A 24,371-nucleotide genomic window follows, 5' to 3' on the forward strand; every position below is an offset into this window, starting at 1 on the left:
CAGACCTTTAACCTGTATTCCAGTTAGGAAGAAACTGTAAACCAAGCAATGATAATATATAGTCTGATAGCAGTTTATGATACTTCAGCAGGTGAACCTGTTTACCATGAATAATACTTTTCTATGGGAAAGAGATGATGCTATATCCTGAATCAGGCTTTCCCCTGCAGTGTCATCATGTGTACACATTGTACTATTTTTCTAATAGGAGCACAAATATTTTCTTTTATTCCAGAAGCCTCTTGCTCAGATGATTTCAAATTCAGGCCACTGGGATTTCTACAGAAATTTTTGAGAAAGCTGGAATAAACTTAGAGAATGTAGAACAACGTAAAATGAAACTGTTGAGCCCAAGTTTGGGTTGCAGTGTCATTTCCTGACCTATTGTAAAATAGTGGATGTAGCCACCTAACTCCAGACCACTTCTTATGTGTGTGATGGGTCCAGTGCTTTAGCTGGAAAATGCCAAATACACCATTTCAATGGGAGCTAAACCCTGTAGCTGCAGGCAAAGTAGTTTACAGAGTCGAGTATGAACTGCAGCAGGATTCAATGCATTATGTATGGATCAGCCCTCTGGAATTGCACATGCATGTAAGTTATGCCTGTAGGAAAACAGTAATTTAAAACCTCCTTCTTCTCCGCCTCTTGGAGCTGACTTACGTTAAATATTAACAAACTTGGTTCATCAATTCCCTGGTTCACTTGGCTTCTTTTAACAACAGACGTTACTACAACAACTCTGTCTGCCTCCCTGCTTCTGTCAGCACAGCCAATGGTGAAACCCAAGAATCTGCAGCTGTAACTCTGCCTGCAGAGCCTGGCTGCTGACTCAGTCCTATAGTCATCCCCAACTTTCTTCCTGAGATCACAAATGCATCCCACCTTCGGCGTCTTTGAGTAGTTTGTACTGAGAGACACTTGCTGCAGAGAGGCTTTGGTTAAAGGAGACTGAGGAAAGGTGTGAGTGAGCCCACAGGAAGGTGAGTTCCTCTTGTCAGAGGAGGAAGCAGTGAGCATGGCCAGCAACCCCAGTGCACTGCCCCGGGTAACCTTCCAGACACCGGAGAAACCTGGGGAGGAATCATCACACAGGAAACTGGGCAAGTTGACCATAAAGTATAACCGCAAAGACCTACAGCGCTGGCTAGACCTGGAGGAATGGATCAATGCCCAACTGCAGGAGCTATACCAATGCCGGGTGAGTAGCTGGGGCAAATCAGCTTGGTAGATTAATGGGTCTAGAGAACCTGTGTGCTGGGACAGAGGTTTGCTTGCTCTGCCTCACTGGAAATAGTTTCTCATCTTCATTCTTCAGTAGATATCTCCTTGCCACCTGCTGCAGTCCTCTCTCTGACTGGTGTGTCGGCAGGCAGAGAAGCTTGCACTGATACAATCCAACCAGCTTTAAATTGCCTGGTGTTGCACCTACTGAGGGGATGTAGCTATTGCTCAGCACGAGTAGCAGAACCTGGAGAGATGTATAAACCCAGGATGCTTCTTGTTGCTGCACTCCATGTGGTGAGTGGCTTTGCTGCAAGCAGTATTTAAGCTAGCTGGGTTAGAGTTATCAGTGTATCCCTGTTCCTTTTTGACACAACAGTGAGGCTCTACCTGCTGTTTGAAAGAGACACTTCGGATAATGCTGTATCTGTAGGTGCTGAGTCTGGACACACTACTGACAGAAGGAGAAGGGAAAAAAAATCCTATGCACAAATGTGTAGATCTTATGCCTTCTTGTTCACAAATCCCCAGAGCCGTCTTCCTTGCCTGAACTTCCCTTTGCAACAGGAACAGTCCTTCTTAAATTCTTTCTGCCTACCCGAGAGTTGTCCCACTAAGAAAGATCCAGGAGTGCCTAGGTCCAGCACCTGAATGGTGCGGGTCTTTATTTCAGCTGTTGCAGAGTAGATGACAGTTTTTTATTGGGTAGGTGACATTTAAGTCAAGTTCCAGCACTGGCTGCTTACACTGAAATTTTAACCTTGTACTATCATTTCTGTGCATATACTGTGCTTAGATGGATAGCTCTTATGCTGGGTGCTTTCGTAAGTGATAGTGCTTTTCCATTCCTTTGGAGTGTGGTACAGGAAAAGGTGAAAGGATTTCCTACACTGTGCATCATGACCTTAAACCCATTTAAATAGCTTGACTAAGAGTTTTTCTTTACTCTGTAGGGCAATGGCCAGTACAGTAAGAGAACAAAGCTTTCTTGACTCAGAGCCCAGTACATCTTCAGTGGAAGACATAGATGAGTAAATTGTGTAAAACAGCTTATTCATGTCTTGGATGGGAATGGACTAAATGAACTGCCAAGGCCTTTCTGTCCTGTCTTCTGTATTTGCACCTCAGCACAGTGCTAAGCACATTTAAGGAAAAAAGAGTTGATGATTGCTTAGAGTCTTCCACTCCGAGCATCAGCACTTTCAAATTGCAATCAAAAATGGAAGTGGATGTGTTAGCACAGCCCAGGAAAGGTAGTTTTTGTGTTATATGCCATGATGGTACAGAGAAACTTTTGCCTGCCCAGGGTGATTTTCTTAGCCTGAGAGCCATAGAACGATGTCAACTCCATAGCTGAAGAGCCAAACTTCAGGAACTGTCTCAGGGCTGTCTTTATTATTGTTGTTGCTGTTGTTTTTTACTATTGTAGTCATTATTGTCATAATTTTCTGTGTGAATTTTCCCATTTGATATTTGTGGGAAGGTACCAGATTCTCAAGCCACGTTGGGAGATAAAAATAGTTCATTTCTGTTTTAATTTATGCCATAGGCAAATAACAGGCAGCAGAAAACAAATATGGAGAAAAGGTCCTTCCTTCTACTGCAAATGAATGGTTCCTCTGAAAATTCCCCCTATGGGGAATTACTGCAGTTTTAAAGAGTTAAGTTTTTGGGACTTTTTTGGAGACAGATGAGAAGCACTTCGTAGCACCAGCCACATGACCCAAGATGGGGCTCCCTATGTGCTACTCTTACTTGCTGAAGTCTAGCGAGATAGACCTTTACACTTGTAAAGGTGTAAGAAAAACAAGTCAGCTTACGTTATCACTTCTGCTCTTCTGAAAATTAAGATCTGTTTACTGTCATCAGAGCAGCTGCCCAAAGGGGACATTTTTTTCCCTACTACAAAATGCCAGCAGGCACAAGTGAGAAACCCAGCCATGCCCTTACAGAAACAGATTGCCAGTGGATTGCCTTTGCTAGCACCTCTCCAGCACAACAGATTTCCCTACTTCCTGATGTATTCAGGCTGGCCTAAGAGATTTGCTACCAGGAACTACATAACACGATGGTGTGCCAGGTCGGACTATTAATAGGATACAACGGGGGGGGTTACATAGGATCTTTTCAAATACATACATGTGTCACAGTAATTGCTTATAATCACCCAGGTGTCCAGCAGGTCCTCCTGTTCTCCTCTGTGCATTGTGGCAAGAGTATTTAGCTAACCCTGCTACTCTGAGCTTCCTTGTGTCCATCAACTTCCATTACATTTACCATTTTCTGTTACCTCTTACTTTGCTCCACCTGCCCTTGGCAGTTCCTCAGTGTCTTCTAGACATTCAAATGCCAGCAAGGTTAGTTCAAACATCACCTCCTGATACAAGTAATATGAATGCTATGATGTTTACTATCATGAAGCTTTTTTGCAACCAAACTAAGACTTGGTGATTTTCAAAATGATTCCTTGCACATGGAATCCAGAACAGCATCCACACTAGGACCAAAAAGCCACAGGGAATTACTAACCTGTCTCACCCTCAGCCAGAGACAAAGTTGAACTGGATCAACACCTGCTTTCTAAACAGTTACATGGAAACTATTACTTTAAAAAAAATGCTGTGTGGGTCACAATGCAATATATTTAACTCTGGTTTACTATTTATTGTTAAGTTAGCTGCATATCACAGTTAAACAAAGGCTTTCTACTTCCTCTCTGGCATACAGAGAAATATCAGACACTGCTAAGAAAAAGTTTCTTTTTATCCTGTAAGTATTGCCTTTATGTTTAATGTTTTACACATACATCTGTAAATGCTAGTTCGCAATCAGGTACTGTGCTGTTTACCCAGTATCTTTACTCTGCTGATTATTATGTCAAAATATCACTAGTGTTGTGCTGTGAAAGATTCATTTTGCAAATACACTGGAAAACCACAACCTGCTTTCCTTAAAGACTTGTAGAGACTTTTGAAGCTTTAATGTGTCCGTGATCAAGTTTTACAAATGTTTCCAACTAACACCCCGATGTAGCACAAGATTATTACTCCAGTCACCAAAACTTGGGGTCCCTCTTACATTAAAGAAGACTATTATGTCCCACTCATGTCTGTTAGAGAAAGCTGGCAAAATACTCTTAGGTCTTTCAACAGCATAATTGTTTTTCTCTCCATTGCTGCAAAAAGCCTTAGTATAAATACAAAGTATGTGAATGTAATTAGCATAAAAGCCTAAAATCTTCCTGTATTATTTGTGCCTCTCAAACACTAAGCCTGCTGGATTTGTTTGGTGAACTCTTCATAGATGAGGGGTGTCACAGGCTGTCTTAAATTGCACGGCAGTTGGATAGTCTTGAAAGGGTCTTTCCATGATGGATTATGATCCCTGAGCAGTGCAGTGGTGGGAAAAGATGAAGAATGTGTACATCAGGAGGTGTGGTTCTAGCAGACTACGCAAAAGGGCTGGAATCTGTACCCTCTTTATAAGAACCTTCTTATTTTGAGATGATTTATATCATGACTTCAATTTTGCAGCACAGTTTTATTGTAACTCAGCTACTCAGTTCTTTAAAGATGGACTCTAGAGTTCTTAGATGTTGGAAGGTTTATTAACTGTGGTGGGTTTTTTTCTTTTTAGCTAAGGGAAGAAACAGAGACAGCAGCTCCTGAACCACAAATTGATCTTGAAGATCTCCTGGAGGTCCCTAATGAAGAACAGAAATTAAAACTACAGGTCAGATAGAGAGACTTGGTGACTTTAGATTAGGGACTTCTTAGAGTAGTGGTGTGGGGGGTAGAGAATATGTGTTTCCAGTGTTGTATGATGCTTCCCTGTGTTTTCACTTGTCAGAGGTAGTAAGATTATATACATTTTTTGTAGAGAGGAGATGATTAGATCAACTCATAAATACTAAAATGATGACTCCTTGTTTTTTTAGGAAATCCTCCATGAGTGCTCCAGCCCTACAGAGGTGAGTGAAGCACCATATACACGTATGTATGTTAGTTATATATTATACTGTGCTGCTACAATGTGTCTTTGTTGCTGCTTGGCTGAATAGCCAAGATATTACTGTACTGTAGATTCATTTAATCCTAATGGGAGGTGTTTGCCACTTTATTCTGCTGTGTTACAAAATTACATGTAAATCTACATGGGTGAGCTGAAGGCAGAGCACTGGAGGAAATAAGGAATTATGCTTTACAACCAAAGAAAGTTCATTCATTCCACGTTTTGGAATTTTGGAATGACTAGGCTGAGTTGCTATTTGGTCCTCAGTGTAGAAAAGCCATAGATAGCAATACAGTTCACATAACAATATTGCACACTGCCAACTAAATGCATTCTTAGCTTTAACCACTCTATGGTTATGAATGACAAGAATGTAAGATGGTCTGCATGTTGGATTGGGCAGATAAGTGCCATGTAAGTTAGTTATACGTGTGGGTTTCTTTTCCCCATGTGAACTTTACAAGTATTGATCTTGAGTTAGAGAGTTAAAAAGTCCCACAAGCAGCCACAACGTCCAGAGGAGTGGAGTCTAATACTTTGCAGTGTAGTGCATGCATCACAGAGGAATTGCCTTTGCTGCATTGAATACCTGTGCAAAATGGGGTCCCCCATCACTGCTTCAGCCACATGCATTGCATGTGAACATTGTGCTCAGACATCGTTCCTCAGACTCCACATCTTGTCGAGCCTATGTAGCTGTACAGTGATGAATATACAGAAAATGATATGAATGCATGACTATCACTGAAATTAAACTGGGCTGTAGCAATCATTACAGATAGTCTCCTAGCAGGGGTTCAACAAAGCTGGCAATACAGAAATAGTTTTCAGAGTGTGTGAATTTCAGATCTGAGGAAAGAATCCCACATTCCCTGAGTGATAATTGAAAAGAGTTTGCTCTACTGACTCATAAGCCACGAAGGTGTCTTGTGGGCAGCAGGGTACCTGCTGAATACAGATACTGCTACCCCATTGGCAAACCCATGTACTTTTACTCTGGTGATCTTGAATCCTCTTGAAAGATCTCAGCAACCTAATTCCAGAGGGCAGACAAGAAACAAAGTGGTTTCCTCTGAAAGGACTAACTGAAAAGGAATGAATGATCCTAGGCATTTACTTCCAGAGCAAGTTGTGGCAACGTCTGATACTGAAGTGAGGAAGCTGGGCTTCCACACAGCACAAATGCTAATAAGCTGCAATACTTCCAGTGACCTTGCCTAATTACAAGGACATGCAGCTATGTCTTTGGGTGAAGAAAGGCTGCACACTTCTTTATGGTGATGTTACTTGTCGTGCAAAGAGTAAAGTTTGCACATTGCCCTCTGCTTGGAATAACCAGTTGGTCCAGTTTAGTTCATAGTCCTTGGCTGTGTCAGCAAAGTATTCAGGGTTTATCACCATTAACTGCTCATCTATCTGCTCTGCCTCCCCTCAACCCCTGCTCAACGTTATCATTAGTCCTACAAGTGTTTTGCTCCACCTCTTCTCTGCCAGCCACTTCCTTGTAGAGCTGGCACAGCTCCAAGATGGTTTGCAATCCACAACATGGAGCTTTACAGGTTCAACAAGAGGGACAGCTTGCTTTGCCCTAGATTGGAAGGGCAGAAGAAGTGGGCAGGAGGTTATGGTGGCAACAGGAAGCAGTGGAACCTAACAGAGGACAACAGCATCCCGAGGTCATCTCAAGGTAGAAAAAGCAAGTATCTGGGATGAAGAGGGGTAGGCTAGCTCCTAGGGAGAAAATAAACATGGCTGTTCCAGAGGGAAACAAGGGAAGGGAAGTAGAGGAGCTTTTAAGATCCTTTTGATCCATCAAAAGGTCTCCTTTCCTAAGCTAAAAGATAGGTTTGCTCAATAGATGTCAAAATTCTGGTTTCTGCTCAACATAAAGGCAAAAGTGGGAATGATGCAAGTGCCATAATACTTTTTGGGCTGGTGAGCACTGGAATTAATATGACATCCTTCTTTAACCAATTCTTACTGCAGGACTTCATTACGGAATTGCTTAGTCGATTGAAAGGTCTCCGGAGAGTCACCAATCCTCAGAAGAAATGACCTTGCTCACATGGAACACCCAGCTTTGGTCACAAGGAAACGTGTGTCTTCTCTACAAAAACCAGGATCAGCAACAGCACTTCTGAATATGTTTAGGACTTATTACTGAGAAACATCACCAAGTTTGTGAACTTTGTACCAGTGGTTTGAAGTCTCCACTGCTTCCAGATCTACACACAGAGCAGGCAGCTAGAGTGTACATTTTCTTGATTCTTAAAGAGCATGTTAGCCTGGGGAACAGGACAAGATGTCCTTCCTTTAGTTTCTTCTAGGAATTTCCATGCTGGCCAAGGAGCACTGAATACAATTCTCAGGAGCTCGTCGAGACTTCTTTTGTTCTGTCCGCTGCAAGGAAAACAAGGCATTGGTTATCACTCATTCATCAACATGGAAAATCAGTCACTGTTAAGCTGCACCCCATTTCAGTCTGGCTGGGACCCAGCTGCGATCTCCTGCCTGTTACCGCTGTACCTGACTCTACAGCATTACACCTACTTTGTAAGTCTTATTAAGCCTCTGTTATTTATGAAGGTTGGACAGAAAATATCCAGTATGATGGAAGAAAAATGGTCAAGTGCACCTGGTCTTCTTAAGGGGAAGTTTGTGAAACAGCTGCTAAGGCTAATGGAAGAGATTTTCTTTTTTCTAAAAGGCTAAGATTTAGCCTTTTTTCTAAGTCTTTTTTCTATAAGACTTAATGATTTAGAAGTGTCTTCTAAAGGAGCAAGGTCTGGGAATGATTTATCTCATAATTTAAAAAGATGTTGTAAAAATACTTATTTTGTATATTAAACCAGAGAAAACCAGCCGTGCATTGCTTGCTTTTGTTCTCTCTTTAGGTACTAAAGAAAAACTGAAGTAAAAAAATGTTTGCTCCCAATTTCCCTTCAGGGAGCACCTCAGAGTGAGTCTTTTACAGACAAGGTAGGTCTCACAAATGAGCAGTGAAGTAGGACACATTGTCTTGCTGGACAAACTCTTTTGGCAACAACGAATGTTTGTCTGGAAAAGTACAGAGGAAACTACATCCAGCCTCTCAGCAGGTCAGTAATTTGACACATGTGACTAGGAAATAAGGTAGCAAATGGAGGCCGATTGCTTAGGCAGAGCACTCTGACATTATGCCTGCCCCTCCGCTCATGCCTGCCACTCAAAACACAAGAGTTGCTGAGTCACATCCAGAGGGGCTTCTATGTACCAGTACATTTAAGGCCAGCTTTTGAGTACATGTTTTGTTTGTTTGTCAGACAGGGACAGAAGGGACCAACTCTGGAACAGGAGGGACATGCAGGTCAGCTAACAAACACAAACAAGAATTCTTGGGCTGGACCAGTAATACCTTAAATACATTAGTCTTTCCATCTTTATCAGTAGCAGAGTGATGACTATTACCTTTTGCTTCCCTCCTATTTTCCAGGTGTCAGTGAACAAGCTGTGGGCCCTGTCCTCTGAGAGGACAAAATCCAAGCTGCAGTAACAACTGTGATGTAAGGGCTTGCTTCCCTTCAATGCTGTTCTTGTAGCTGACTGGCTCCTGGAAGTTTGCAAGCCATGCAGATCATGTCTTGTACTAAGGCTGCTCCAAGATGCTCTAAGCCTCACCCACTAGGTTGGAGAAATGGTCTTCCTTTATCAGGGCCAATATATATCTATGGTAGTCCTGGGAACAGGCCATTTTTCACCTAGAAAGGGACTAATAGGACATGCCTGCCCTTCTGAAATCTCAGCTTTGTAAGTAAAATAACAACAAAATTAAATCCAGAGCTGCAACGGTTGTAGATCTGGCACTGATCATGGATTGACACCTGCTAAGACTCAAGAGAGTCACTGAGACAGGAGAGCAGCACGCGGACAAAAAAGCTCTGAGCATGGTTAAAAACAGATTGGGATCAAACAGAAGTTCAGGTAGAAGATCTAGGTAGACAGGCCATGAGCAGTGTCCTAAACTAGAGATGTAACTGGTTACATACAGTAGTACATAGGAGTCCCGATTACTTACACACCCTACCAAGAGGCTTTGTTTTACTCTGCTGAGCAGCAACAGCACAAAGACCTGACACGCCTCTCCTCTAGCCCAAAAGAGATATTCTTCTCTCCCCTGGGCATTGTTCTATATTTCCTCAATATGGAGTAATGCAAAGAAAATTTTTGTCTATGTATTAAGGCAGACATTGTTAGAACCAAGGAAAAAGGAAGTTCTCAAAACTCTGCTTGACAGAAGTTGTCTTTGTGCTTACTCTGCAAGTAGCAGGAAAGGAGTAAGCTGCAGCCCCTATGATGTGCAGTTGGGTCCAATCCATAAGGACACCAGCACCACATGAGAGAACTTCAAATGAGCACAGTGTTCACCGGGAAGAAGGTAACACGTGGCCAGGGGCAGATGATTTCTCAGCTCAATGGTGCAAAAGAAAAAGCAACACAAGGCAATTAGAGCAACTTGGTTTTTTTTTTTAGTTCTTAAACAGTAGTAATTCATACTTACTTTTATTTACACGTTGGCTATTCTCACCCTACACCACAAGTATAGACTAAAATTGGCGTTTTAATTTTTTTTTACAAATATCTTCCAGTTAACTTTGCTGTTTCTCAGCACCACCACTAGCATAAGGCTGCAATGTTTAGTATGTACATGCTGTGCCAGAATGTTGCTTTAAAGGAACTTTGCCTTCTTGATTACACCAAGATAACTCAGAACGTATGAAAGTTCATGTGCTTTTCTAATTTCAATTCTTGTTGGGGTGAAGCCTACATAAAAAACATTTTGAGTGGGAAAGAAAATCTCATCCCTTATGACATGCTACAAAGATAGAAGAAGTAAAGAAGGTGAATCTCTTTCTGGAAGATGCCAAGCTGTCTTCAGTCCTTGAATGGCTATGACTGAAGTTGACCTGGCCTATCAGGAACTGATTGTTTACCAGTATCTTTTCAAAGACAAGGATGAGGAGTAAGCAACACAGCCAAAAGTGCACTGCCCACTTAAAGGTCATGCAGCATTCATCTTACACAACAACAGATTCAGCTAGGTGTGCTTCCTGCAGACAGCTATCTGGATACCCTTTTACCCCTCCTCCGTGGAGGTCACTGAGGCAACAGCTACAGTGGGGAAGGCTTTTCAGAGGAAAGTGACTGAGCTGCTACTAAAACAGCCAATTACATGCAGAAAGTGCAGCAGCCACAAAAATGTCCATTAGTGCTGCAAGGAAAGCAGCAGCATGTGTATGACCAAAGAGACTCCTCCATGTGTGACTAAGTTCTATTTCAGGCATTGGGTTGGGTGCATTTCTGAATTCCTTGGGATGGCCCCAGAGAAACCAATCTGGAATCTAATTAAACTGCTTCCGGCTGTAACCTGCTCCATTACTACTGATGTGAACAGGGCAGGGCTTACAAGACACAGGCTGCCTAACTGCACAGGAGCTCAATGTTTGGCTGTGGCTGATGAAGCATCCAAAATGTTGCAAGTAGCACTCCAGCTCATACTAAGTTTTTTAAAAAAAATAGAAGCAGCTGTAAATCAAGAGGTTGAAGCCCAAAGGAATGGATCAGTCTTAAGAGAGATATAAGAACAGATATTTGCACCTTCCCTTGTATATACAAAACACAAAGGATTTAACCTAAGACAGAACTGGACTGTCTTACTACCAGACTAATTATCCATGTCAAATAGCAATGAAAAAGTGTCATTCCTATGGTGACACAAATCCAGAAGAGCATTTTGTTTTTCTTTTTAAGACTGCAAGCTTCTCAGGGCTGTAACTTATCTAAATTTTGTGTAACGCAGGGCTCATTGTGAGCTCTTACATCAGAACAACTCAAATAGTTTTCCTATCTGCCTGTCCCAAAGAGACAGGCACTGATGAAGCAAGGACTGCCAGGAGAAAGAAGATCCTCCACAGAAGCGAGGCTTTGCCACCCCTTCCTAACAAAAGGTTTTGATGGCACTGCTGCATACACTTGCAATTTTTAGTGTGTTACCCTGCAGTATCACTATTCTACATTGTCTGAATCAGGTTTCTGTTGAAGGGCCTGAGCTAATGCAGCACTTTAGCACAAACCCAGCTTCAACAGCAGCTTAATTAATTTGCTGTGCTCTGACCAGGGGTGACAGAGGTGCAGGCAAACACTATTTTGTAAGTTCACCTTGGAGGTAAACTTAAGTGACCTTAAGCAGAGGGGCAGGGCAGACAGCTGGGAGTGGCAGTGTCAAACCAGACAGGCAAGATTCATTGGAAATTCCCCGTCAAAGGCAAATCCTTTATTTTGTTGCCATTGGAATTTGTCAGCCTTGGAGAGCTCTCTCAGAAGTTCACATTACTCTGGAAAGGGCTCATCCTGATGGAATAAAGCGTGTTTACAGCAAGTTTAGTTGGGTATCTGAAGCAATTCTGGGTGCTCTGGACAGTGGCAAGTGCCACTTGCATCTGGATTGTCTCCAGGGAGGGATATGAACATATGCAACTGAGCTTCTCTCATAGCCAGAGAAAGAGCATCACACAGGTAACATAATTATTCTACCAGGGGAACAAATAATTAACAAAGATAAATCCTGCTTTCAGACTAATGTACACCTCTTCCAGACTGATAGGTTGCTCTTACAGACCACATGACCTTGGCACAGCCAATGCAGAATCACAACACTGTGTATCAGTGTATCCTTTACAAAGGATCCTTCAACTGAGCAACACTGCCCATCAAGGCAGAGTAGCCCCTGCACCTTTTCCAAACACACCACAGAAACATTTTTGATGACTTCATGATTCTTCATTTCTTTCCCTAAGCCACTTGGCACAAGGACTAACATACCATTATAAGAAGGCAACAATTTGTAAAGGGCTATCAGGCGTTTCCAGGAGAGACTTTAACCACAGGCCTCTGTAAATAATTTTTATTACACTTTGAAAGTTCTCATCACACATGTGATCACAAAGTAGACAGTTTTCTCAGTGCAAAGTGCTTTGCTGCCTGTTGAACCAGTGTGTAAGCTGTTAGCAAAAGCAGGAAGTTACTTATCAGCCAGTCAGTACTGCCTTAAACACTCATCTTTACTGCAACCCACATTGCCTTACCGTCTGTATTTATGGACTCGTATCCACCTCCTCATTTATTCCCAAGCATACACAGCAAACCATGCACTTCTCTGGAGTATTTGTGAGGACAAAGTCATATGCCCTCCAAACCTCTCTCAGATTACAGCACATCCTTTAACTGTCCAAAACATCACCCGTTTTGGCTGCAAATCCACTTGGACTCTTCCTCCCATCTGGCTGGCTCCTCTGTTTTCCCATTCTCCACCTTCTTTACTGCTTATGAAGAATGTGATCACTTCTGCTTGCAAGGAAGATGATAGCGGGAGGTGTGGTGGTCCATCAGGTCAAACTCATCATGGCCTTCCCTGAGAAGCAAATACAAAGTGCAGTCAAAAGTAAATACCCAGGCTGGGAATTCGCCCTTAGCTACTGCACAAGGTATCTCCCAGCAGCCCTTACCTAGAAACTTATCTCAAGGGAGATAAGTTGTGAGGACCTGACTGGCAGCCACGTGGACTGACTACTTAAGGTATTTGCTTGTAACAGAAACCTCTGAGGTGCTTTGTGGGAAGGTCTGCTCAGCCTTGCCTGATGGATTCGAAAATGACAACAGATCTCTTTGTCTCTGCCTCTTGGAGAGATTCATTTAACTGATGGCTCATTTGCAGCACTATGTCTATGATTCCAGGGATATAAGCAACTCCTATGACAATAGACAAAATGATGGTCTGCTCTGCACAGCTCTGTTGTGGCTAAAACGCAGTGTACCGGCAGCTGTCTGAACCATGCTCAGCAGTGGGCAGTGTTGAGACACAAGCCTGCATCTGCAGGGAGCAACTTATACACTTGTTCACCTTCCAGACTGCTGATTCTGGTTTTACTGATGTTTGCTGTAGGATATTTTTGTTTGTTTGCTTTGTTCTTAATGACCTAATACAGCCAATCACATACTTTCTTAACATTTTCATATTTTTCCCATTCCATTTCTTTACAAAAACATTTGAAGGAAATCAGAGAATATACACAAAAGCATCTCTTGTTATCCCAACCAGATTCTTAGCAACTTGCTGTCTAAATGTCTTCCAGCCAACTACCCAAAAGTTTTGAGGCATGAAAAAAGAGAAGTCACACAAACTGTTAGGAAAAGCTTTGTATTCAAAGGAATTAACCCTCCAAAGCTGAGACATGCAATATTTTTCAGAAATCAAGCTAGAAACATTTAAGAACCAAGACTACAGCTGCTGCAAGGCCTGACTGATGAAAAAGGATTCACATATACATATTTCAATAAAGATCTTTTTAATATAGTTTAATATTGCAAAGTCTCAAGCTAAGAAAAGCTTCAGAAGTTTATACTATCTGATCTCCCCTCTTAAGGGAACGCAGCCCAGATCATCCATCAATGGCATTAACAAGCCATAGGAGTCACTGAACAATAGTCTCATTTATCCCATCCCACGTAATGCAGCACACCAGCTGCTCCAGAGAACACTCAGACAATGTGCCCAAACATGCACTGAGGCAGTACACACAGAACACTCCTGCCTAGGGTCAGTTTAGTCCCTGAAGCCTGGGATAACTACTTATCACACAAAGTATTTCCATAACTAGCATTCAGCTCAGATCTGGGTTCCTTAAATATTCCCTCCTACTGCCTGTTTTATTGCCCAACAAGAAGAACAAACAAAAGGGGCCAAGCTTTCCTTTTACCTGCCTCTTAAGACCAAGAGGAATTGCAAGACTTACCGAAAACAGCGCTGGCAGTAGAGGTCCCCATCACAGCCATGGCAGCGCAAAGTGGCATCTTCGTTGCAGATACAGCACCAGGGTAACTCATCCTCATCACTATCTGCCCTGGCAAGAGCTGTGGTGGTTGGAGTCTGGCCCTAATTCACAAAGAAAACAGAGACACAGAGTTCAAACTCCAGCAGAGAAAATACAGAACTTATCATTGTAATGCATGATGGCCACAATGACCTGTCGTATGGTCCATAGTTTACTCTCTGCTGATGCTAAGTCTGTGAGAAGAACTTGCCCAGAGCCCAAGGATAGGCTCCATATGCATCTAGATTGTTGAATAAAACCCCAAGGTACTTGCTAGAATTTAGTTGTGAAACTATGTTGCTTGGAATGTAAACAGGTATTCACCCTCATTTGGTGTCTACAGCAATACACACCCACATTGTCTGTACTGTGTTAAGGGCACGAAGGCCAGATCTTCTGGCAGGCACCACAACAATACCATGTGACACACAATTCCTGCTGTAAAAGCAAGCAATCAAGCAGTTTTGCTGAAAGCAGTTATGGGGGAAGGGAAAGTAATGGGAGGTTGGGTGTGTTTTTCTCCCTGTTATAGAAAGAAAACTGTGGGACAAAGGAAGTGATTTGCCAAAAGGCCTCTACTATTGATTTGTACCTGTGGCTGGGACAAAAAGATCTTCTGAAATCATAATCTAAATATATCCATAAGGCAAACTGTTGTCTCCTTCTCCCTTACAGAGAACTCTTGTGAAACTGAACAGTCATAAACACACTGAGACACAGTGCCTGGACACTGTCAAAGGCAGCTTTCTAACATAATCTTTTCCTAACACTATCTTTTACATCAGTAATCCCAGAAATGCAAGGTGGCATACCTATGAGATGGATGTTTTCAATAATGCTTACAATTAAATAATTTATTCCATGGGGGATAGGCCTGACAGGTGACTGTCAGTCACAGGTCCATTTAATTCTTGTAATATACATTAGAGAACATGTTTGTATTTCCATAGTAGGCCAGAATCCACTCTGAGCATAGGATATCTTGCTACTAATTCCTTCTTCTGATATTATATGAGAACACAGACAGTGTATTACTGACTAGAGGTTCTATTCTGCACAAGCTGAAAGCACCAGCAAACCTCCCATTTACTCAGGTTCAGGATATGGTACTAGACTGTGGCCTTGTCAGCCTAATTTTATATATATATATATTCTCTAATATTCATACTGTGAGGTCTCTGCTAACTTCTCCAGATTTAGATGACACCACAACATTCAACAGAAAGCCAGCCTGAAAGGAATAGTATTCCAGGGAGCAATTCCTTTTAAATGGATGATTCACAGCTGAGCTCAGGGCTGGTCAGCCTTGCAGAAGCTGCTTGGCTTGTCTGCCCTGGAAAAACTGGTTGGTTACTCTTTTTCTGCATTAAGCCTAGGATACAGCAAACTTCTGCTGCAAAATTTTACTCTCTTAAGACCCTGGAATACATCAATTCAAGAGATCCTGACCAGCTCACTGACCTTTTGCTTTGCTTTCTTACACAGGTTCTGTTGTGAGGGTCCTGGTTGGGTGGTCTGATCTGGAGGAATGTTGAATCCACTTGCTTCATCCAGGGCTGCTTCCTCTGTGAGCTGGTAACAAGAGAAAGCAAGAAGCCTCTTGTTTCAAACACAGCTGCGATCCTCATTCTAGGCCCTAAACCTCCTGCCCTTCTTGCTCTCATGCAATAACAGGAGATAAGAAGTCTGAATACATTTTGTGTTATCCAGACAGATGTGAGCTCTCTGCACTAGGAACACTGTGTGTACACTGTGGACAGTCAGTGCAGCAACAGGGGCCTGTAGCAAACACACTCTGCTTTGCAGCACAACTATCAGGAGACCCTCAACATCATGCTAATCACACGTGTGTGATGTATCAGACACAGCAATTGTCTGATAAGCACAGCAAATGCGGGTCTGCCTGCCAAGACAATTCCGAGACATTTTAGAGAGAAATAAGCTGTGCTACACAGCACACGTCATCATCCATGTTCTAACTGGATAGGGGAGCAGAAGGAACAAGAAGTAAGGAAGTAGCAGCAGAGTGGGGTTGTAAAGAAGACACACACACCACAAGAGACACTAAGCATGAATGAGAAAGACAACGTGACAGACTAGAAGCATTGTTGTCAGTCGCCTGCCAAAACAGCTGAATGGCCCATGGGAGCTAGCATTGGGAAAGCATTAGGAGGGGAAGGAGTGAAACTCTTCCCAGAAACACAAACACATCCTTTGTGTATGCTCATCAGGCAACAGACACGCTGGGCGTAACTGAGAGGAAGATAAACAAGGCCACAGCTGCCACTTCTGACCTGTTTTAGCACTCTGCGAATGGCTTCCTCCTCAGCCACTTCCTCATCACTGTCAGGAAGTTTATAGTTTTCCAGTGTAACTGTAGGAGTAAGAAATGGGAGACTGTAACCCACACCTGCTTCAAATCTTGTGCCCCTTATGTACCAGAGACAATTGCTTGTGCTGTGAGCTTGTTTTGGCATTCTGGCTCTGACACAGACAGATCCTTTTCAGGTGCAAACTCGTCAAAAAGGGTGTTATTGTTTGGTTTTAATACTGGAAGAGGGAAGAAAAAAATCCCCACCAAACCCAGAACTTTGCTTTTAAAAGCTTTGTTAACCTCACCAGAGTATGCTAGAACTACCTCAGAGAAGGGTGCAAGACAAAGCAGTCTGACCTTACAGCTCCAGCCTTTATCCTCAACTTAGATCTTTCACGCTGATTTCATAATGAACCAACTTGTACAACTTTACAGATAAAATCAAATCTCAGTCTGTTTCTTGCAGAACATAGGAATTAAATGGATAAACACTTCTCAGAAAAGAAATTACTCTGTCACAGCAACTTGATTCCTCTCTTGGCACTGTATTCTCATCTGCTGCTCACCTTTCTCTGGGTCCTCGCCTTTGAGTGCTGCCAGTCTCTTGGCAACCTGTAAGATCTTCTCCTGCCTAGTATTCTCTTCCTGCAGCTCAGCAGCGGCTTCTGCCAGAAGTTTGTTCTTCTCTTCCTCTAGCTGTTTTGGGTCCAGATTTGCAGGGCAAACACAATCTTCACTTTCTCGATTGAGATCATTCAAACTTTGGCTACTAACAGCTGCAGGCAGACACACAGAACATGCTGGTGACTCAGCAGCAATGTTCCTTGGGCACAGAAAACACAACGAAAGCAATGCTATGAGAGCAGCTTGTTGCTCTCCATGAATCCAGGTAATAATAGGAGAAGCCATGCCAGTAGGATCTTCACTGTACATGAAGAGAAGAAAGTGAGCTAATTGGTGGTCTACAGTGAGATTACAGAGAAAGCACTGCAGCTAGGAAGATAATGGTATGCCAAATTCCAATGTTTTGTAACAGTGCACAGGTGCATTAGGAGTAGCAACACCTCCTCCCCAGGGAAAGGTCACCTTAGAGAAACAGAGAGGAGCAATCTGTGTACAACAACCCTGACAACAAGGAACCATCTCCAGGCAAAGACATTGAGAGCCAGTATGGAGCCAGATGGCTGCTCTTGGTCAATTTGGTAGTCGTAAGGGGGAGAGAGGGACAAACTGGACACCCAGCTCACCTGTAAGCTAGATAGGGAGGCACATATTGCCTCCTCAATATAGCACATACATTATCAGATATAAACAGGTCCTTGGAAGCCAAAGTAAATACCTTGAGGCTGAACTCTTGGTCTGTAATGCTCATCAATGGCAACTTCCTCAGATAGTTGAGTTAACAGGTCATCTGTCCGCTGGACCAGACTTCTGGTATCAGGAGGCTGGTGTACCTAAGAAACAAGGGGGGTGTGGGAAAAGGCAAATGAGAGGAGAGTGGCAAACTCAATCAAAGGAAAATTTGGCAACCAAGATCACCCTGGATGGAAGCAGCATAAAAAGATGCCTCCATTGATATTGAGAATCTCAGCTTACAGCTTTATGGGCTTTATGAAGACTTTCAAGGGCTTCATTTTTAGAGGTGCTGAATGCACACAGCTCTAAGAGTAGTCACCCAAACGATGCGAAGTGGTGCTGAATGTATAGGAGTACACACTGCTGGGTCCCAATCCCAGCTCTGTCACTACCTCCAATGCAAACAAAGTGCCGTTCTCAACAGTGCCAGCCAGCAGCCCCACTAAGACCTACAATAACATCTGGGCATGCAGCTGAAGAAAGAACCATAAGGAAATGATATTCTGGGGACAAGATAATTCCCATAGGCTTTCAATCCAACTGATTCCTCTGCAACTTCAGACAAACCATGCTGAACTTCCATTTCTGGAATAATTAACAGGATTTTGCCCAGCTGGTGTGCAGTAACAACTACAAGATACAATTAGAAGGTAGGGCTGATAAGCCCCAAACACAGACAAACAGCTCTGAAATACTATGACCACTTAGGTATACAAATGGGTTGAGAGTAAAAAACTTAGCAACTATTGTTAAGAATATACACATGAACTACACCTGACCTGAAGGAGCACATTGGATTCAAATTGAGACAGTGAACTGGTAAAGGCTGACCATTTGTTTCTGAAGCAATGACACAATCAGGAAACAGAGATTTTTGAGTTAAGCTACCTGGACACAAAAAAGCTGAAGAAGGAAGAACAGTTAACATGCTGGGACACCAGTTACTGTGTCAGCTCACAATAAATTGCTGACTAAAGAGCTGAGGGATCTTACAGGTCTGCGAGCCTGGGAAGGAGGATCTCTCCCCTGCAGGACAGCCAACCGATCCTCCATCTCCTCTGTGGATGGAATAGGACCCCGGCCATCCTCCTTCAGGGCAGCCAGCCTAGCTTCAATCTCAGCCTGAGTAGGGATGGACTCTGCAATCCAGAATAACCCAAGAGAAGAGATTATCCTGTTAATGAAAACAAAACACTTCAAATTTTTTTTTCTTAAAATTGTATTTCTTTCTGGAATCAGACTCTGAACACCTGAGCAAAAACCTCCCTCAGCCCTGATGTGAATAAGGGGTCATACTGCAGTGACTCAGAGACTACCCTAATGCTATCCTTGCCTTCAGAGTCCTTGCCTCCATCACAGTTTATCTCCTAGCCATAAGGTGAGTAACATCATTAGGGTAACATCATTTGGCAATCAGCTGACTTTGAATACTAGGGACAGGCAGAGAAATAAGAGTCTTTTAGGCAGTATAGTCCATCTCCTAATGCCAACCTAGACATATATCAGACTGAAACCCTCCCCTGCCACATAACAGACAAGAGGCAATGGCCTCAAATTGTGCCAGGGGGAATTTAGATTGGGTATTAGGAAAAATTTCTTCACAGAAAGGGCTGTCAAGCACCGAAATAGGCTGCCCAGGGAAATGGTTGAGTCACCGTCCTTGGAGATATTCAAAAGATGTGTAGATGTGGCACTTAGGGACACGGTTTAGTGGTGGACTTGGTAGTGCTGGGTTAATGGTTGGACTTCATGATCTTAAAGGCCTTTTCCAACCTAAATGATTCTGTAATAACCAGGTAACCACTTTGCAGTGTGTTCTTTCTCTTCTAGGGATCCCATATAATTTTAAAAATAGTTTATTCTCCTGCAAGCACCTCAAGGCTGTCCCAGAACCTGACAGCTGTCGACTGGGATGAGAATCCTTTTCCTTCTCTGTGAGACAAGGCTAGCTAGAACATAGTCCCACAGAGAATGGAACCCAGGACAGTGACCCACAGGAAACCTTCTAAAAAATACTTTGGCCAAAGACTTTCATTTCATTCTGCTCCAAGTGGCCTTGACACAGGCTTTTACCCCACAAAAAGGAAATGAGAAAGTGATTTTACACATTAGATACTGCCCCAAAATTGAGTTGTAGTTTCAAGGGAAACACCAAGAAGCAAAATGAAACTGGAACATTGACCTAAACTCATTGTAGAATTGGGCCATTGTGGCAGCAGTACCTGGATGCTCTGTCCTGTTTTAAGCCTTCATTTCCCTAGAACAGCAGCCTCTTAACATCCAGAACTCCCCTCTTCCTCCAGGTTCCATGTTTCCCAAGTAGCAGTGTTCCCACCCCAGGTATTTACAGTATTCTCTACAACTCACTCGGTTTCCTTTCCTCCCTGAGCCTCTCCAGTCTCTCTGCAATAGCTCTATCCTCTTTTGAGAGCCCCTGGTATCTGGAGCCTGCTCGACCCGGGGGTTTTGCAGCTGCTTTCTGTTGCTCTTTCAGCTGGTTTTGCTTAGCCTCAAAAGCTGCTACACGCCTGTGACAAGGATGGAAAAAAGACATGACAATTGAGAACAGGGATTTTAACCTGGAGATATGAAAACATCCTCTGTGAACCCAACAGAAATGAAACCACTCTCTCTCATACCAGGCTCTCCAACATCAGCACAATGAGGTATTGCTAAGAGTAAGGAAAACCTTAGCTCACAGGAGCAGCACGCCTGGCACTGCTTCCCAGAAGATATGGAACATTTCACCACCGGGTTCCTGTTTCCAAGCCAGCTCTGATCAGTCACAGATAATTGCAGGCAGGTGGCTTTTCAGGAGTCTATTCAAAAGAGCTCATGCCCCACCCCTAAAACAAACTAACAACCCAAACAACAAAACAGAAGCTCTATCCTTAATCTAATTCTGAATCCAAGCAAATACCCACATCAAAAGACCCACTTTTGCAGGTCTCCACAGGGGAAAAGGAAGGTCTAAAAGGCTACTCCGCAGCAGAAACAACTGATTGTCAAGTGCAACTCACTTTTTGTAGTTTTCTGGTGGTGACCATTTTGCTGAACTGCTTTGAGATCCCTCTCTGAAAGACAAAACCAGTGATTTTTCTGAAATCAAGATACTGACAATACTTCAATCACCTAGTCTCTCAACTTAAGAGGAATCAGCAGACTTTTCTTGACCTCTTGATACAGCCCCTTCCATAACCTCATTAACACTGAGAGCAATCAGCTTATGAACTGGATTAAGATAACTGCCTGGGACAGCAGGGGACTTCATTTCTAGTCCTTTGGTCCAATTGTTTTGCATTAACACAGTCACCAGTGATCCAAAGGAGGTGGGGCTGAAATACCCTTGCCTCCCACAGCCTGCACCTCCCACTTCAGAAAACAGGTAGACAGTAGTTAGGTAAGACTCCCAGTGTAACTAGCTTCCATGCAGCAGAACACTCTGGAAGTAGCTGGGGCATGCAACAAAAACAGAATTATATAATGCACAACCCAAACAAAATGTTACAGAAGTTATTATATAACCATCATCATAATGACATCTAGTACACTTGAACACTGCACACCACAAGCACATATTGTATAACTATCTTCTACTTCACTGTATTCAGGTTGAGGGGCTAAACTACACACTTAGGTGAGGTAGTTGTAGTTGGCATATTTCACTCATTCTTGGAAGCAACAGCTGCAAACACAGCTAAGGCCTGTATAGTAATGAATGAATGTAACATTGTTGAACTGTTTTCCGGTTCTAAGGTTTCAGTTCTGAAATTTATTTGCGTGAATAACAACATATGCAGTTTACAGAATGGGGTGCCATCCAGAGGGACCTCGACAAGCTCAGTAAGTGGGTCCATGTGACTCTCATTAAACAATGGGTCCCATGGTTTAACAAGGCTGAGTGCAAAGTGCTGCACCTGGGTTGGGGCACCCCCTAGTATCAGCACAGACTGGGGGATGAACAAATCGAGAGCAGCCATGCTGAGAAGGACTTGGGGGTGCTGGTGGGTGAGAGACTGGACATGAGTCAGCAATGTGCACTCACAGCCCAGAAAGCCAATTGTGTCCTGAGCTGCAACAAAAGCAGCGTGGCCAGCACGTCTAGGGAGCAGATTCTGTCCCTCTACTCTGATCTTCTGAGACCCCACCTGGAATGCTGCATGGCTGGCATTCCCAGCACAGGAAGGACACAGACCTGTTGGAGTGAGTCCAGAGGAGGCTACCGAGTTGATCAGAGGGATGGAACACCTCTCCTATGAGGAAAGGCTGACAGAGTTGGGATTATTCAGCCTGGAAAAGAGAAGGCTTCAGGGTGACCTAATTGTGGCCTTCTAGTACCTGAATGGAACTTAATGGAAAGACAGAAAGGGACTTCCTACAAGAGCATGCAGTGACAGGACAAGGGGGAATGTTTATAAATGGAGAGTAGCTTTAGACTAGATATTAGAAAAAAATTCTTAACTGTGAGGTTAGTGAGGCACTGGCACAGGTTGCCCAGAGAAGTTGTGGATGCCCCATCCCTGGAAGTGTTTAAGGACAAGTTGGATGGAGGGAGCTCTGAGCAATCAGGTCTAGCGGAAGTGCCTCTGCCTGCAGAGGGCAGGTTGGAAAGAGATTGTCTTTAAGGTCCCTCCCAACCCAGGCCATTCTATGATTCTGTGATCTACCTGCTACCTGCTCAGGGAGAATTTTTTTCTTCTGTGACTCTATAGTACTGATATTAAAATGATGAGGAAAAAAAGGCCCACGAGAAACATGGAGAAAGGCTGCCCTGTTTTTTTAATGGCTTTGAAGTTGTAAAGAGAAATCAGAAAATTTCAAAACTGAAACGACTGAATACTGTATTTCACTGTTTCCATGAGCCAGTGAAGATGAAGATGTTTGCTAATGAGAGGCTCCTCTCCTTTAGACACCGGCAGAGCCAGAAAATCCCCCACTAATTGGTGAAAATTCCTTGCTATATGAGAGAAGTGGAGAAGAGGAGTAAGAGAAGGAAGAGGCCACAAAAGAATTGGCTAACTGAGGGATTCTGGTGTATACTTGTGTTCTTGTGTTACTTGTTCACATGTATAACCCATGCTGCTTCTGAATTACTTTTTTTTTGTTTTCAACAGGCAATCTAAAAGTTATGTTTGCAAATTTTTTTTTCTTTGAAAAGCAAACTGATTTTATGCTACAAAATTTTAAATCTTCAGGCTATGTGTAGCAGAGACCCCTCAACACTGACGATTTGTGTCACAGCCCACAGAGGTAATAACACTTTGAACATCTTATTGTCAGCCCATTCAACTACTACACTTCTGAAAAGACTGCCAGTGCTTCTAGAGGGGTGTAGATTTCTGGGCAAAAACACAGTGGGGCTTAACCTGGGCTCGTCTAGCTAAGATGTCCACAGTAATTCAGTGTCCTTCTGTGAAGTTTTAAACCTGCTTCCTTCTGACTACTCTGTCATAATAGAAAACAGGCACAAATCCTGATTCGTATCTTTGGACTACACAACTCATAAAACAACAGATCAGAAACAGCCTGGCTTGAAACTCCAGGGTACAGGCAGCATCCGTGCACAAACGGAAGGCACAGTTCTCATGCATAAATCTGCAACACAACACTGGGATGTAAACTGAAGATACAAAGCAGGAAACTGTCTTTGGGTGAAGAAACACTCACGCCTTACCCAGTTAGTTTTTCATGACACTGCTTGCACACCTTCTGCTGCGTGTTTCCACAGCGGGGAACAACAGCAGTGAAGCTCCGGCAGCCCGAGCAGAACGACCGCCCGCAGTTCTTGCAGCCACACTGCAGAGACAGAGAGAGGGGCGGGGCAGGGCTTCACCAACCCGTCATCACACACCCCCACCGCTCTGCCCCGCCGCACGCAGGCACAGTGCCCGTGACAGGGCACACACAAAATAACGCTGGGGCTGTGCTGATTTTTTGTAAGAGAACTCCATCACCAGCTGCTGATGAAGATATGGAGACTTTCGAGAACCAGCACGTAACTCCTGCTGGGAGCTGAGTCACCACTTCAGCCCATAGTATAACAAAGTGTGTGCGTGGGAATTGTCTGAGACAATGACCGAATGCTGGATTAGAGGGATGACATGATGATTTTTTTCTCTTTTTTCTTGTTTTTGTCAGTAATCTCCCATATTTGAAGACATATTGCAATTAGGCACCACAATAGCTCAGTAAGCAGGGACAACAACGCCGGGATGCTGGCCAGGAAGATGTCTTGGCGCAGGGCGAGGCGGTTCCCGGTTCCCCTCTCAGACCCTCGCATTGTGGGGTCGTCACCCCCGGGACCGGCCGGTCCTGACCCCCCGCAGCCGGACTTGCCTCTTTCTTGAAGACAGAGAACTTGGACGCGCATCCATAGCACCGGCTATCCATGGCGCTACCGGAGGCGCGGCCCAGCCTCAGGCGCGGCGCTGCACGCCCGCTGAGGCAAGCTCCATGGTCCTCCCCCCAGGTCCCTTGGCTGCCTCAGGCTCGAGGGTCGACGACGATCGGGGCTGGCACTAGCGGGGAGGCGCGGAAAGCGCCCGCCCGTCCTCAACACA

The 24,371-nt window shown here is 43.6% G+C and overlaps 2 protein-coding genes and 1 long non-coding RNA gene across 4 annotated transcripts; 2 read left to right on the top strand and 1 right to left on the bottom strand.

Moving 5' to 3' along the window:
- The first annotated feature begins 487 nt into the window (after positions 1-487).
- On the top strand, positions 488-7,370 carry PPP1R14D (protein phosphatase 1 regulatory inhibitor subunit 14D). Its single transcript, XM_051791704.1, has 4 exons — positions 488-1,201; positions 4,861-4,956; positions 5,162-5,194; positions 7,222-7,370. The coding sequence occupies exons 1-4, from the start codon at positions 1,019-1,021 to the stop codon at positions 7,288-7,290; spliced, it is 381 nt and encodes a 126-aa protein (XP_051647664.1). The 5' UTR covers positions 488-1,018; the 3' UTR covers positions 7,291-7,370.
- Positions 7,371-7,412: 42 nt separating this feature from the next.
- On the bottom strand, positions 7,413-24,354 carry ZFYVE19 (zinc finger FYVE-type containing 19). Of its 2 annotated transcripts, XR_007905185.1 has the most exons (12): positions 24,148-24,354; positions 23,486-23,607; positions 20,832-20,885; positions 20,179-20,339; positions 18,805-18,950; positions 17,795-17,909; positions 17,022-17,231; positions 16,436-16,515; positions 15,603-15,713; positions 14,064-14,203; positions 12,357-12,682; positions 7,413-7,635 (listed from the first exon to the last, which is right to left on the bottom strand). XR_007905185.1 is itself a non-coding variant. In XM_051791687.1 (11 exons), exons 1-11 carry the CDS (start codon positions 24,199-24,201, stop codon positions 12,610-12,612), a joined length of 1,266 nt encoding a protein of 421 aa, XP_051647647.1. In that variant the 5' UTR covers positions 24,202-24,354; the 3' UTR covers positions 12,161-12,609. The 2 variants fall into 2 exon arrangements, 1 of the variants encoding a protein (XP_051647647.1); XM_051791687.1 differs by lacking the exon at positions 7,413-7,635 and having other exon boundaries at positions 12,161-12,682.
- Positions 7,532-9,520, top strand: LOC127472861 (uncharacterized). The gene is made up of 3 exons (XR_007905191.1): positions 7,532-7,788; positions 8,130-8,214; positions 8,708-9,520. It is a non-coding gene; the product is annotated as an uncharacterized LOC127472861 (long non-coding RNA).
- Positions 24,355-24,371: the final 17 nt, after the last annotated feature.

The sequence above is a fragment of the Manacus candei genome, unplaced genomic scaffold, assembly GCF_025592945.1.
Source record: "Manacus candei isolate 608988 ecotype Guabito, Panama unplaced genomic scaffold, ASM2559294v1 h1tg000033l, whole genome shotgun sequence".
NCBI lineage: Eukaryota > Metazoa > Chordata > Aves > Passeriformes > Pipridae > Manacus > Manacus candei.

Bases quoted from the DNA above. Each gene is read 5' to 3' on its own strand.
- PPP1R14D (XM_051791704.1), top strand. From the start codon at position 1,019: ATGGCCAGCAACCCCAGTGCACTGCCCCGGGTAACCTTCCAGACACCG. The intron at 4,957-5,161 runs GTCAGATAGAGA...TTGTTTTTTTAG, and splicing joins AACAGAAATTAAAACTACAG to GAAATCCTCCATGAGTGCTC. The intron at 5,195-7,221 runs GTGAGTGAAGCA...TTCTTACTGCAG, and splicing joins AGTGCTCCAGCCCTACAGAG to GACTTCATTACGGAATTGCT.
- ZFYVE19 (XM_051791687.1), bottom strand. From the start codon at position 24,201: ATGGATAGCCGGTGCTATGGATGCGCGTCCAAGTTCTCTGTCTTCAAG. The intron at 16,516-17,021 runs GTGAGCAGCAGA...TTACTCCTACAG, and splicing joins AGGCGAGGACCCAGAGAAAG to TTACACTGGAAAACTATAAA. The intron at 15,714-16,435 runs GTCAGAAGTGGC...TCTTGTTACCAG, and splicing joins TTCGCAGAGTGCTAAAACAG to CTCACAGAGGAAGCAGCCCT.